Consider the following 13,129-nt stretch of genomic DNA (forward strand, 5'->3'; position numbering starts at 1 on the left):
ACAAATGCAGTCTATTTAATATCTGTGTATTCCATCTGATGAGGTCCATATGTATAGTCGTCTTCTATGGTATTTAAAAAAGGTATTTGAAATGAAGACATCATTGGTCTTACAAAACTCTAGCATGTAATCTCCAGAATCACTTCTATCACAAAGGCCATATTTTCCAACTACTGATCCTTCCTCTTTGTTTCCAACAGAAAATGCTGAAAATCTTATTCTTGAAATGGTTCCTGTTAAACTAGTGACAATTTTATATAATTACTTCTAAATAATTCAACTTACTCTTCTGTTACCTATAAATGGAACCTAGAACAGCTAATGGTAAAGTGATGAAGACTGGTCTTGGCTATCTTCATAATGAGTTGGGAATCAGAAAATTTCACAACATGGCTGGACATAAACCACTTTTTGAAGGTGAAATTCTAACTTAATGTTGTCATACTATGTTAGTGAATATGATGGTTCATTAGAAATTAAAGAGAAATCATAGAAGAGAGACTCTACATACCCCTTTCTTCTTTATAAATTCTCTGAGATATTTTATCTATCAAATTTATTTTCTGGCTAAATGTTTCAATAAAGGTATTCATATCCATGAATTCCTCTGGGCGGTTCTTAACTCCTCTCATTGAGGAAGCAACAGCTCTGACTGTTTGCCCCATCCGGCTTAGCAATCCAGGTCCTTGTTTCTTGTGAGAAGAGAGTTCCTAGAAACAAACAAACAAAAATGAAATGTTTATAGTGAAGCACACAATATTCCAAGATTTAATAATAAAAGAAAACTAATTAGAGTCCTGTGTATGACGTTGTGGGCTAAAGCATCAGACTGCAAAGTCATTTAAACTGCAAGGTCAGTGGTTCAAGCTCATCAGCTTGCTCCTTGGAAACCCTATACAGGGTCACTATGGGTCGGAATCAACTCAACGACACTTAACAACAACAACAACAATTAGAAGAATAAAATACAGATAATAATAAAAAGGTTCACAATGTCTTTTTAGTGCTAGTCTGAAGCAAATGAGTATTATTTGGTACAATTTCTACTCTAGGTCTGTCTCCTTGGTAATATTCCCTTTCTAAGTACTCAAGTAAAACATTTACACAATCTTTCCTCAAAGCACACATCTTTATAAGAACAAGGTTCAACTGAGGGAATAGTGTTCAAGGAGATACTAGAGAAGAGGATGATAGATTATACTGTCTGTATTTTATTTTGTAACAGGAATTTAATGGAAAACAAGACAACTGAAAGAAGATTTCTCAGGGCCTAAGTTATACCATGAAAAAAAAAAAAAAGGGAAACTCTATTTATTCTTTAGTTACAATGGTGGTTGTGGTTATGTGCCATGAAGTCAGTTCTGACTCATAGCAACCCTGTACAGGGTTTCCAAGGCTGTAAATCTTTACAGGAGCAGAAAGCCCCATCTTTCTCCCGTGGAACAGCTGGCAGATTTGAACTACTGACCTTGTGATTCTCAGACCAAATCATAACCACTACGCTACCAGAGCTCCTTTTAGTTACAATTGTTGTTGTTATGTGCTGTGGAGACAGTTCGACTCATAGCGACCCTGTACAGTATTTCCGAGGCTGTCAATCTTTACGGGAGCAGAAAGCCTCATCTTTCTCCTGTGGAACAGCTGGTAGTTTCAAACTGTTGACCTTGAGGTTGGCAGTTCTACTCCTAACCACTACGCTACCAGAGCTCCTTTAGTTACAATAGATTACATTTATTGAGAGCTTAACATATTTCATGCATTATACTCACAATGATTCTATGAAGTAAGTCTTATTATTTCCCTCATTTTACAAAAGAAAATGGAGGCATAGAAAGGTTAAGCAACTTGATCAAGGTCTAACAGCTAATCAATGGTAGAGCAGGAATTTGAACCCTGCCAGTCAAACTCCAAAGACTTGGGTCTTTAGCATTAGTCTACTTTGTTTCTATAAAGTCATTAGGTGAGTTTACAAACTGATACTACATGACCATAACTCCTCAACCAAATGAAGTAGGGAAGGAGGCCTAAGTTATGTAACTTCTTCATTGGCTGCTTTAATAGCATTTTTAATAAGATGCGTAGTTTGCTTTTTCAGTGTGAACCAAGAAGTATGGCCAGACATAAAGGCAACAAAAAGAGGACAGGAGTTCTGATGAAGTTTGTAGCACGTCTTGAACACTGTTGAACATAGATTTTGAACAAAGAGAAGTTGAAGAGTAACAAAGGAATAAATCTATAAATAACACTGCTAACTACCTAAATCACAGATAATTTATATTAAGTATTATTTGTCCAGCTATTAAGTAAAATATTGCCCATCTTTCTCTAGATTGTCTTTTCTGAAGTTCTTACAAAAAATTATGTAAAACAATATAAAATTACTTATTGTTGTTAAGTGCTGTCAAGTTGGTTCCAACCCATAGCAAACCTGTATAGGATTTCCAAGGAGCAGCTGGTGAGCTTGAACCACTGGTCTTGCAGTTCAATCTGACTTTGCAGTTCAGCGCATTAACCCTCAGTGCCACACCAGTACTCCATATTGACTGATATGTACAAACTTGTTAAGTTACTTTGATTTGTGTGCATAAATAATAACTGATTCCATCTCTGACCAGACAATATATTCTTCTAGGAGTGCTGTGGCAACATTTGATAGAGTAAGCATTATCAGAGTCAGCACAAGCCACAACCGAAAAACTGCTACTACAACTGTCTAGAGAGGGTTTCTAATAGCCTTAAGGTTCTGGAGCCAGGCCACAAATTCATTTCACATTAGCCGCAAAAGGATTTCTGTTTTTTAAAAAAATAAGATCTATCTGTTAAAATTAATGTGAACCACTTTTTAGCTTCTACCATTTTGCAGGAACTTAAGAGACAGAAAACCCAACATTAGTCAATAATTGTTTAATTGTGACCCTTTGTCCATCCAGCTTTCCTGATTAGCTACATCTTCATGAAAAAAATTAAATGGAAGAGAAACATATATATTTTCTCTGTTTTAAGTTAGATCCTCCACATTAAGCAACTGGAGGAAAAGTAAGCATAAATCTATCTTTCTAATAAAATTTTATATCACCTTAGAAAGCATTAACCCAAACTTACTTGAAAAAGCCTTGATAAAATAATACATTTACAGATGATCTGTATTGGCTTATAAGTGTGTCCTGGCATTAAAGGACAATTTATTTTGTGTATCAAGATAAATGAGTATTTGTACGTGGGGATGGTACTAGGTATCTGTGGTTATATGGAGAACTGACACAGGGCTGTTCTGAAGGACGTCTCTCTCTCTCTCTTTTTTTTTTTTAAGCTACCATAAACCGAGGACATTCATACCTGACTTATAAAGGTAAAAAAAAAGAAAGTGTACAATCAATTATACATATACATTCTCAAGGATTACATGAATATAAATAAAAAAATTTTTACCCAAGCTTGTGCAGTAAGAAAAACTTTAAAGTCTTCATTAAATGTTAAAGTTGGATGATCAGCAATTCGATTCAAAAATGTATGCAATGCCTTCCTCCGTGTCTCAATAAAGTCGTCATTAAAGCGTTCCACCATTCCTTTCACTATGAACTTTTCTGGCAGTGGCTGAAACAACAACAAAAAAGGAGTGTGAGCCTTATATTGCACAGGTTCATAAGCAACTCTATAGTTCTTTTCTTTGTTGGAAGGCTACTGAGTAGTTAATCATTTCTTACAAAAATATCTTTTTATAGTCACAGTATTAGAACCAATACCTGAGAGATAACCTATTACAACAGCTCTTTAAAAAATCTATACATAAATTTAAATGCTTAGAAACAAATATTTCTACAATAAATGAATTAAACTGAATTTAAAGGTCTCAGATTAGTTTTTAGGCATTTGAAAGACAAAACGTTAGCAAAACTAAGAACTACTTGCAAAACTTACAGGAATAATCAGAGTGGGATGCGCTTCTTCAAGTTTTCCTTTCAACCACAGAAAATCTTGATAACGTCTTCTAACTTCAAATTCACTCTCATCAAATTCACTACGAGATGTCTGAAAAGGGGGGGAAATAAGATCAAAAGCAATGTTAAGACAGAAGACATTTGCCTAATGTTATTTTAGATTGTTGTTGTTGTTAAGTGCCGTCGAGTCAGTTCCGACCCATAGCGACCCTGTACAGGGTTTCCGAGGGTGTAAATCCTTACGGGAGTAGAAAGCCTCATCTTTCTCCCGTGGAGCAGCTGGTAGTTTCGAACCGCTGACCTTAAGGTTCGCAGCCCGATTCGTAACCACTACGCTACCAGATACTCTGAAGTAAATGGATCTCTCAGAAAAATAATAAACCTTAATTATTCAGTGTTTGCAGCCTGTACTTTTTTTTTTTTTTCTTCAGTCATCTACTCATGTAGTACATGAAACAAAGCAAACTTTTTGATATTTCCAGAAAGCAAACATCATGCTGAAATTTAAAATCCACACTGAAAAATCTGTCTTATAACAACCATCTGCCTTCCACAAGATTTTTAACTACTATTATCTCTGGCATAACTTTCTCGCTAACAAGTGTGATCTGAATTTAGGTTTCAAATATGTATCTTTTCTCAAGATGATTAGAATTCAGAATTTGAGGAAAGTCCTATTTTTATAGCTTGGAAAATAACCAGGATGTAACTGAGAAAAATGTTTTCCTGGGATTTGCTCAAGCAAATTGCTTTGCTAAAATGTGATTTCAGTATGTGAAAATTCTAACATTTTACAGAGTGATTTTATCACTGTTTTAAAAAAACGTTATTAATGGATATTTGATGTAAAAAGGAAATCATCCTGCCACTTCCTAAGGAATTATGTTTAGGGTTGTATGCCTAAACTCTTAAAATTAAGCAAAGCCATTAAAATACATACTCTCAACAAACCAAAAAATCTATGCCAATATGTATGGCAAGAGGAAAATATGGGAACAATCCAAATCTTGAATTTCAAGCCAAATACAAAACTCTGAACTATCTAAAGCATTTACCTCTCACACAAAAAAAGTTACTACTACCAATACAAAACAGGATCAGACCATTGCAATCCACTGGGTTTTAATTGTCTCTTGGTTGATACTTTCGGAACTAGATCACCTGGAGTTTCTTCCTACTATGTCTTAGTCTGAAAGCTCTGTTGAAACTTTATTCAGCATCATAGCAACACGCAAGTCTACCCTGACAGATGGGTGGTAGCATGAGGTACACTTGCTGAGAACTGAACTTGGGCATCAACCTTATAGAAGAATTCAACCACTGAACCAACATTGCCCCCTATCCTAAATCAATTCTTAAATCAACTATATGAGTACAATACTAAATTCTATTATCACTTGAATTTATCAATGAAATAACTAAAGCTTGCTGTTGTTGTTGTATAGTGCCGTCGAGTCAGTTCCGACCCATAGCGACCCTGTATAGGGTTTCCAATGAGCAGCTGGTGAGCTTCAACTGCCGACCTTGCAGTTCAAATGGCTTTGCAGTCTGGTGCATTAACCCACAGTGCCACACCAGAACTCCAACTAAAGCTTAGCGGGACTAAATTTATGCTTTCAGATTGCTTTGTGATGTTGTTGTTGTTGTTAAGTGCCATCAAGTTGGTTCTGACCCATAGCGACCCTGAACAAGGTTTCCGAGGCTGTAAATCTTACGGGAGCAGAAAACCTCATTTTTCTCCCATGGATCAGCTGGTAGCTTTGCAGTTCGCAGCCCGATTTGTAACCACTACACTACCAGAACTCTTTACCTCTGATAGTATACATTCTACAAGGTGAAGTTGGACAGCATGACAAAACAGAGAAGAAAGGTCTAATTCAGTCAGGGAATAAGAACAACCAGAGACGTTATTATTGGCAACTAATATTGGATATTTTGTCTTGTAAAAGAAATAGGAATTTACTTCCAGACAGAAGGAAGACCATGTGCAAAGTCATGAGAGCAAGAAACACTCTAAAATATTTAGACAACAGAAGTAGTTCTATGAGAGGGAAGAGCAAGGTATTCAATGTGAAGAGTGAGAGATAAGCTGTGTATGGGAGGCTGGCAACTGAATGAGAAGCTCATTACAGATGGCATACAAAGGAGTGTCCACTTTGTTCCACAGGAAACGAGGAGGCAAAGGAATCTGAGTGAAGAGATCAGATTTCAATAGTTTTAAGATAAAGAAATGTTATTTGCAACAGTGGAAAAGTTAGAAGCCATGATTATTCAAAGACAGTTCAGAAACTACTCAGTTACAAAAAAGATTTATATTTATAAACATGTGACTAAGAGGTTTCAGAAACAAAGTGTTATCACTTACAAATAAAGAGCAGATAAGTCTTATTTAAAATGGCTAGAAACATAAGCTAAGATTTTGTAATGTGCAAAGTTATAATGGACAAGAGTTAACTCAGGTAGTTCACAGAGAGTAGCTGTATTCATGAAAAAAAGACGTGAAATGTTTTACCTTAGTAATAATCCTGTAAGTAATGAATGTTTCAATTGTAGTAACATGGCTTTCAGGTTCATCAACTGTGATGAAAAGATCCTTCAAATCTGGCTCATCTTCAAATTTGATTTGGTTTATCATAGATAAAGGAGATGTTGGCATCATAGGACTGAAGGAATTCATATCCATCAGTGAGGCATCCTAATGAAAAAAAAATTAAAAATTTAAATAAACAGAAAACGTAATTTAAATCCTGGTTTTTAGACACTGAAAATACAGAGCACCTACCAACCCCCCAACCTCCCTCCACCACCACCCTCGCCCCCAGCACGCTCTATTTATCTGGGTTCTATAATTCACTGTAATGGCCACACAGAACTCATACAGCATACACACAGTTATGGGCTTTATCAGGGAAATGAACAGGTTACAATTCAGGGTAAGAAATGCTTAGGCTACAGTTCTTCCAGTCTGAACAACCTCTCCTGAGTTGTGATCTATATGCAAGCTTCTTTCTGCCCAAGCAATGTTACAAAGCTCTCTTAAGGCTGCCCACAAAGGCCACAGGGCACAGCATTCCACCGTAAGCCTCAGTCCAAAGGCACATGGCACTAGCTCTGTGGGCTAGCAAACCTAGCTCCCCAGATTAAATGACTGGAGGCATCCCACACTGCAAGCAAGTCTCCTGCCCAAAGTTGCTCAGCTTTACTTGCTCCATAGACTGGGAAGCCCATCATTCTGTCTAGTGTTCAGGCTCCTGGTTTTGCTGCTACTGCTTCTCTTCCACTCTTCTGGGGGTGTCTGAGGTTTCTGCCCCTGGGTTGAAGAAGTTCAAGGTTCAGGGATCTTGGGGTCCAAAAGAAATACTGTGTTCCTAACTCTACTTTGCTGGTAGTGAAATTCTTCCCTCCTACTTCTGGTAGTGTAGTAGTTATGAATCGGGCTGCGAACTGCAAGGTTAGCAGTTCGAAACTACCAAGATTAGCAGTTCAAGACTACCAGCTGTTCCGCGGAAGATGAGGCTTTCTGCTCCCGTAAAGATTTACAGCCTCAGAAACCTTGTACAGGGTCGCTATGAGTCGGAAGCAACTCCACGGCACATAACCAGCAACACTTTGGAGATAGTTCATTTTAAACCCATGTTAGAGTTCTGAGTTTTTTCAACTTCAATTAACTCCATTAATCATCATTCAGAAGTGAATAATATTATCCTATCAGTATCTTCTCTCACCTTTTCTTAACTAGACCCATTAGGAAAAGAGTTGTTTGGTGGGAGTTGCAAAGACGAAGGCTAGATGAGACATATCAGATAATTCACTGTACCACAGACATCAACAATATTAAGGAATTATGCCATAAATAAAAAGGATAATTGACAGGTATGTTTACTGTTTCCTTTTAAATTATCACCCAAAAATGAGTTAAGAAAAAAAGCATAAATAAATAAAGCATTAAACCTCAAAGATAAAAAGAAGAGACTATAGCAAAAAAGCTATGTCAATTACTTTTTGGCAACTGGAAATCTGATTGGAAACAGTAAATGAAATAACAGTGCAGAAAGATGAAAACTAAGAATTATAAACTATAGAGAGGCAAACACATTTGAATAAGAATCCCAAGAAAATCTCAGTAATTGAGAACTCCAGGAATCTGTGGACATAAAGGTACACTTAAACCAGAAAGAATGGTGGAAAATCTCAAACAAAAAATTATTATCTCTGATTACCTCAACTACCCCATGATATCAAGAGACTTGCTCTCCCCTATCTGGTAGAAACATGGACGTTCACTTTTGGGAGGATCTCTGTACTCAAGGGCACCAGGTTGGATGAGAGGAAGGGGCTTATGAAATTTCAGGTATCAAGTGAAAAGTCTTACATACTAGATGGAAACACATCCAACCACCTTCTCTCACTTGGCCCCACCAATGTTGGCAACAAGAAGCAAAACTTCAAATGTTGGTTTCAGGTTTCCTCATTGCTGATCAAGCCAAGAAAAAACTGAGAGTTGGATTTTCTTACTGGTAAGTCAGGTCTCTGCAAAATCACCCTACAGAGGACCCCTACCATGGATGCAGAATGTCTAGTTAGCGTTAATCTTATGCTTGGAACAATGAAACATGCGGAAAATATATAAAATGGCAGAGAGTCACAAGCAAAAAATATAATAAAATCTTAGGAAGCCAATTTCTTAACAGCAATACTGGAATTGAAATGATTAATTAGTATCTTCAAAATTTTTAGAAGAAGCTATTTTCCACCTAGAATTATTATTGTTGTTACTAAGTGCTGTCAAGTCACTTCTGACTCATAACGACCCTGTATAGGGTTTCCAAAGAGTGGCTGCCAGGTTTGAATTACCAACCTTGCTGCTAGTAGTTAAGTGCTTATCATACAGTCACACAAGGACTCCAATTATTATACTGGATAATTATTATAGCCAAGCAACTCATTATTCAATATACAGGTATAATAAAGTCATTTCAGACATGTGAGATTTAAAAAAAAATAACCTCTCATGCACCTGATCTTTGGAGGCTTCTTTACTTATTCAAAATATGCTCATATACCAAGAAAGAAGAAATGTGATTTTTAAATAGGTGATCAAGCAAAACAGAGAAGTGAAGAAATGTACTGGATGATAATGAAAGGATGTTCCCAGTAGACAATTTGTAGCAGGACTAGAGAACAACCTATACATATTGGACAGGGGGATAGAGTTTCCTGGAAGGCCGGGAGATGAATAGAGCCACAGAATAAAAGAAGAAAAGACAGAAGCATAGAGGGAAGGAGAGAGAAAAAGGCAAGAAGGAGGAAGGCAAACAGAGAGATGGAGGAAATATCAACAAGATGGCAGACTAGGCAGAAAGAATAAACAGACCCTCTACAGCAAAGATATGGAACACTAAATGAAACAGATACAGATGATGATCCTGGAACCCTGAGCTTCAGATGAGGGATAAACAAGTGGACTGAATGCTTACTAGAAGAGAAAACTGAAAAGACATGGCAAAAACAAAACAAAAAACACCTTGTTTGTTTTTTTTTTTAACCAGACAGACTGGTAACCTAATGCTGGACAACCAGGCATGGTACGGCCACTTTAAACTTTGTGAGTGACTTCAGAGACATATACTAGCAATGCAGAAACACACCAGTGGATATACAGCAAGAGGGTCCATAGGTGAATGCACTACATGGATCTTTAAAGCAAAGATACAAGCGACCCCATAAAGCAGACACAGATGGGACTGCTGGCACCCTGAACTTCAGAAGAAAGGTTACAGAAGTGGGTACAGCACCTGCTGGGAGGAGACTGGTGAATGGCTGACCAGATACAACTCAACCGTCTTGTGAGCAGCTTTGGCAACAGAAGGAAGTCTGGCAGAACAGATTCACACAAGCAACAGAAAACGTGTGGGTCCTTCTTTGTCACCACAGTCGCCTAGTAACAAGATGTGTGGCCAGCTTCCACTCTCATCCACCAACAATACAAAACCTGCTCTTCAGGAGTTCAGAGCCATGTGGTTGAAAGCCATGCCAATGTGACGTGGGGTCTACTGTGATGCTTTGGTGTGCTGCTTTGGTGCTTGGATTTAGGTGGGCTCCGCTCCAGACCTACAGAAACTGCAGAGCCACCAGACCAGCATTTAACTAGCTGAGTCATCCTGCCCACAGCTGCCCGTTGATCATAATGCACTGAAACTGGATCCATCTAGGACCCCCACAAACTACTTCTGGATTAAGTGCCCTGAACAAAGGAAACACCAATGCTAATTAGGAATCCCACCCATGGCCAAAACCTCTGCTGTCACATCCTTTCCACAAACACCTTGAGAGTTCCTTAAATTGCAGGGCCCCACCTCAAATATTTCTTCACTCCAGGACCAACAACTGCACTGCTTTTTGTTTTGTTTTTCTACAAATATGAAAAACCCATAATGACACAAAGACAACACACAATTTTGGCTCACACAAAGAAATAAGAGAGAACAGTTCAAACAAATGACCAATAGGCAGAGACAGAAACCATTTCTGAGGTAAAACAGTAATGTAGCTAAGTGAACAGAATTCAAAAGAATGATATTTAGGTACATTCAATGAACTGACAGAAAGTTTGGGGAAAGCAAGAACCAAAGAAAAGCTTTAGAATAATTCGGGAAAATTCTACAAAAACAAACAGACAAAATAAATGCAAAATCTGAAAGAATACAAAGCCTGCAATTAGAAATCCAGAAGAGTAATACTAAGATTTCCCAAATGGAAAATACATTGAAAGGGCAATGGAAAAGATGTGAAGCAATGAAAATGCAAATTAGTGAGCTTAAAGATAAATTTCTCAATACTAGTATGCTAGAAGAACAATCAGGAAAAAAAATCAAAGAAAGTCTAGGAGTCATGTGGAACACCATGAAAAAGAACAATTTAGAGGTTATTGGAATTCCAGAAAAGGAAGAAAAAATAAAAATTACAGAGAAAATTGTCAAAGTGTTGTTAAAAGAAAACTTCTCTAATACCATGAAAGATGAGCAGATAAACATACAAGACTGAACTAACCCCAAACAGGGCAGATCCCAAAGGAAAATAACCAACACAAATAATAATCAACCTTTCTAAAATCAAAATCAAAGAAAGAATCCTGAGAGAAGTGTGAGAAAAATTAAAAGTTACCTATAAAGGGGAATCAATAAGACTGTTGTTGTTGTTATTGTTGTTGTTAGGTGTCATTGAGTTGGTGCCTACTTATAGAAACATTATGCACAGCAGAACGAAACACTGCTGGATCCCACTATTGTTGCCACGCTTGAGTCCATCAATGCTGCCACTTGGCCAATCCATCTCGTTGGGGGTCTTCCTTTTTTCCTCTGACCCTCCACCTTACCAAACATGATATCCTTCTCCAGCAACTGCTCCCTCCTGACAATATGGCCAAAGTATGAGAGACGAAGTTTGGCCATCTTGGCCTCTAAGGAGCACTCTGGCTGCACTACATCCAAAATGGATCTATTGGTTCTTTTGCAGCCCATGGCACTTTCAATATTCTCCTCCAATACCATAACTCAAAGTCATCAATTTTTCTACAACCTTCCTTATACAACTGTATAGCTTTCACATGCATATGATGTTATTGAAAATACCATGGCTTGGGTCAGGCGCACCTTAGTCCTCAAGCTGACATCTTTGCTCTTTAACACGTTAAAAAGATCTGTGCAACGGATTTGCTTAATACAATATGTCGTTTGATCTCTTGACTGCTGCTTCCATGAGTGTTGATAGCTGATCCAAGAAGAATGAAGTCCTTGACAACTTCAATCTTTTTTCCATTGATAAGAATGTTGTTTATTGGTCCGCTGGTGAGGATTTTTGCTTTCTTTACATTGAGATGTAATCCATACTAAAGGCTGTGCTCTTTGATCTTCATCAGTAAATGTTTCCAGTCCTCTTCACTTTCAGCAAGCAAGGCTGTATCATCTGCATATTGCAGGTTGTTATTGAGTCTTCCTCCAATTCTGATGCCATGTTTTTCTTCACATAACTCACCTTCTAGGATTATTTGTTCAGCATACAGGTTGAATAATTATGGTGAAAGAATACAACCTTTTGCACACCTTTCTTAATTTTAAACTGTTCAGTGTCCCCATGTACTATTTGAACAACTGCCTCTTGATCCAGGTACAGATTCCTCATGAGCACAATTAAGTGTTCTGGAATAGTCATACTTCGCAATGTTGTCCATAGCTTGTCATGATCCACACAATTGAAAGCCTTTGCGTAGTCAATAAAACACAGGTAAACATCTTTCTGATATTCACTGCATTCAGCCAAGATCCATCGGACATCAAAAATGATATCCCTCATTCCACGGCCTCTTCTGAATCTGGCTTGAACCTCTGTAAGTTCTCTGTCAATGTATAATTGTAGCCGTTTCTATATTACCATTAGCAAAACTGTACTCGCATGAGATATCAAAGAGATTGTCTGATGATTTCCACATTCTGTTGGGTTACTGCTCTTTGGAATGGGCACAAATATGGATCTCTTCCAATCAGTTGGCCAGATAGTTGTCTTCCAAATTTCTTGTCAGAGATGTGTGAGTGCTTCCCGTGCTGCCTCACTTTCTTGAAAGATTTCAATTTTGATTCCATCAATTCCTGGTGCCTTGTTCTTTGCCAATTCTTACAATGCACTTTGAACTTCTTCCTTCAGTATCATTGATTCTTGATCATATGCTACCTCTTGAAATGGCTGAACATTAACCATTTCCTTTTGTTACAGTGACTCTGTGTATTCCTTCCACCTTCTATTGATGCTTTCTGCATCATTCAATAATTTGTCCAGAGAATCTTTCAATAACAAAAATTGAGGCTTGAGTTTTTTCTTCAGTTCCCCCAGCTTGAAAAATGCTGAGCATGTTCTTTCTTTTTGGTTTTATGATTCCAGATCTTTGCACATTTTATTGTAAAATTTGGCTTTATTTTCTCAAGCTGATCTTTAAAATTTTCTGTTCAGCTCTTGTGCCTCCTCATTTCTTCCATTTGCTTTAGCATCTCTACGCTGGAGAGCAATTGTCAGTGTCTCTTCTGACATCCATTTTGACCTTTTCCTTCTTTCTTGTCTTCTCAATGACTTTTTGCTTTCTTAATGTCATCCCAAAATTCTTCTGGTCTTCAGTCTTTCATGTTTAATGTATCAAGTCT

The 13,129-nt window shown here is 37.5% G+C and overlaps 1 protein-coding gene across 1 annotated transcript in view; it reads right to left on the reverse strand.

Annotated features, from left to right (window-relative positions):
* Positions 1-13,129, reverse strand: part of SNX7 (sorting nexin 7) — a 127,738-nt gene that overhangs the window by 75,038 nt on the left and 39,571 nt on the right. Inside the window, exons 2-5 of the mRNA XM_006830929.1 lie at positions 6,451-6,633; positions 3,919-4,029; positions 3,430-3,594; positions 512-710 (exon numbers count right to left, since the gene is read on the reverse strand). Coding sequence (XP_006830992.1) covers positions 512-710; positions 3,430-3,594; positions 3,919-4,029; positions 6,451-6,633 — 658 coding nt within the window. The remainder of the gene's footprint in view (positions 1-511; positions 711-3,429; positions 3,595-3,918; positions 4,030-6,450; positions 6,634-13,129) is intronic.

The sequence above is a fragment of the Chrysochloris asiatica genome, unplaced genomic scaffold (genome assembly GCF_000296735.1).
Source record: "Chrysochloris asiatica unplaced genomic scaffold, ChrAsi1.0 scaffold00002, whole genome shotgun sequence".
Lineage (NCBI taxonomy): Eukaryota > Metazoa > Chordata > Mammalia > Afrosoricida > Chrysochloridae > Chrysochloris > Chrysochloris asiatica.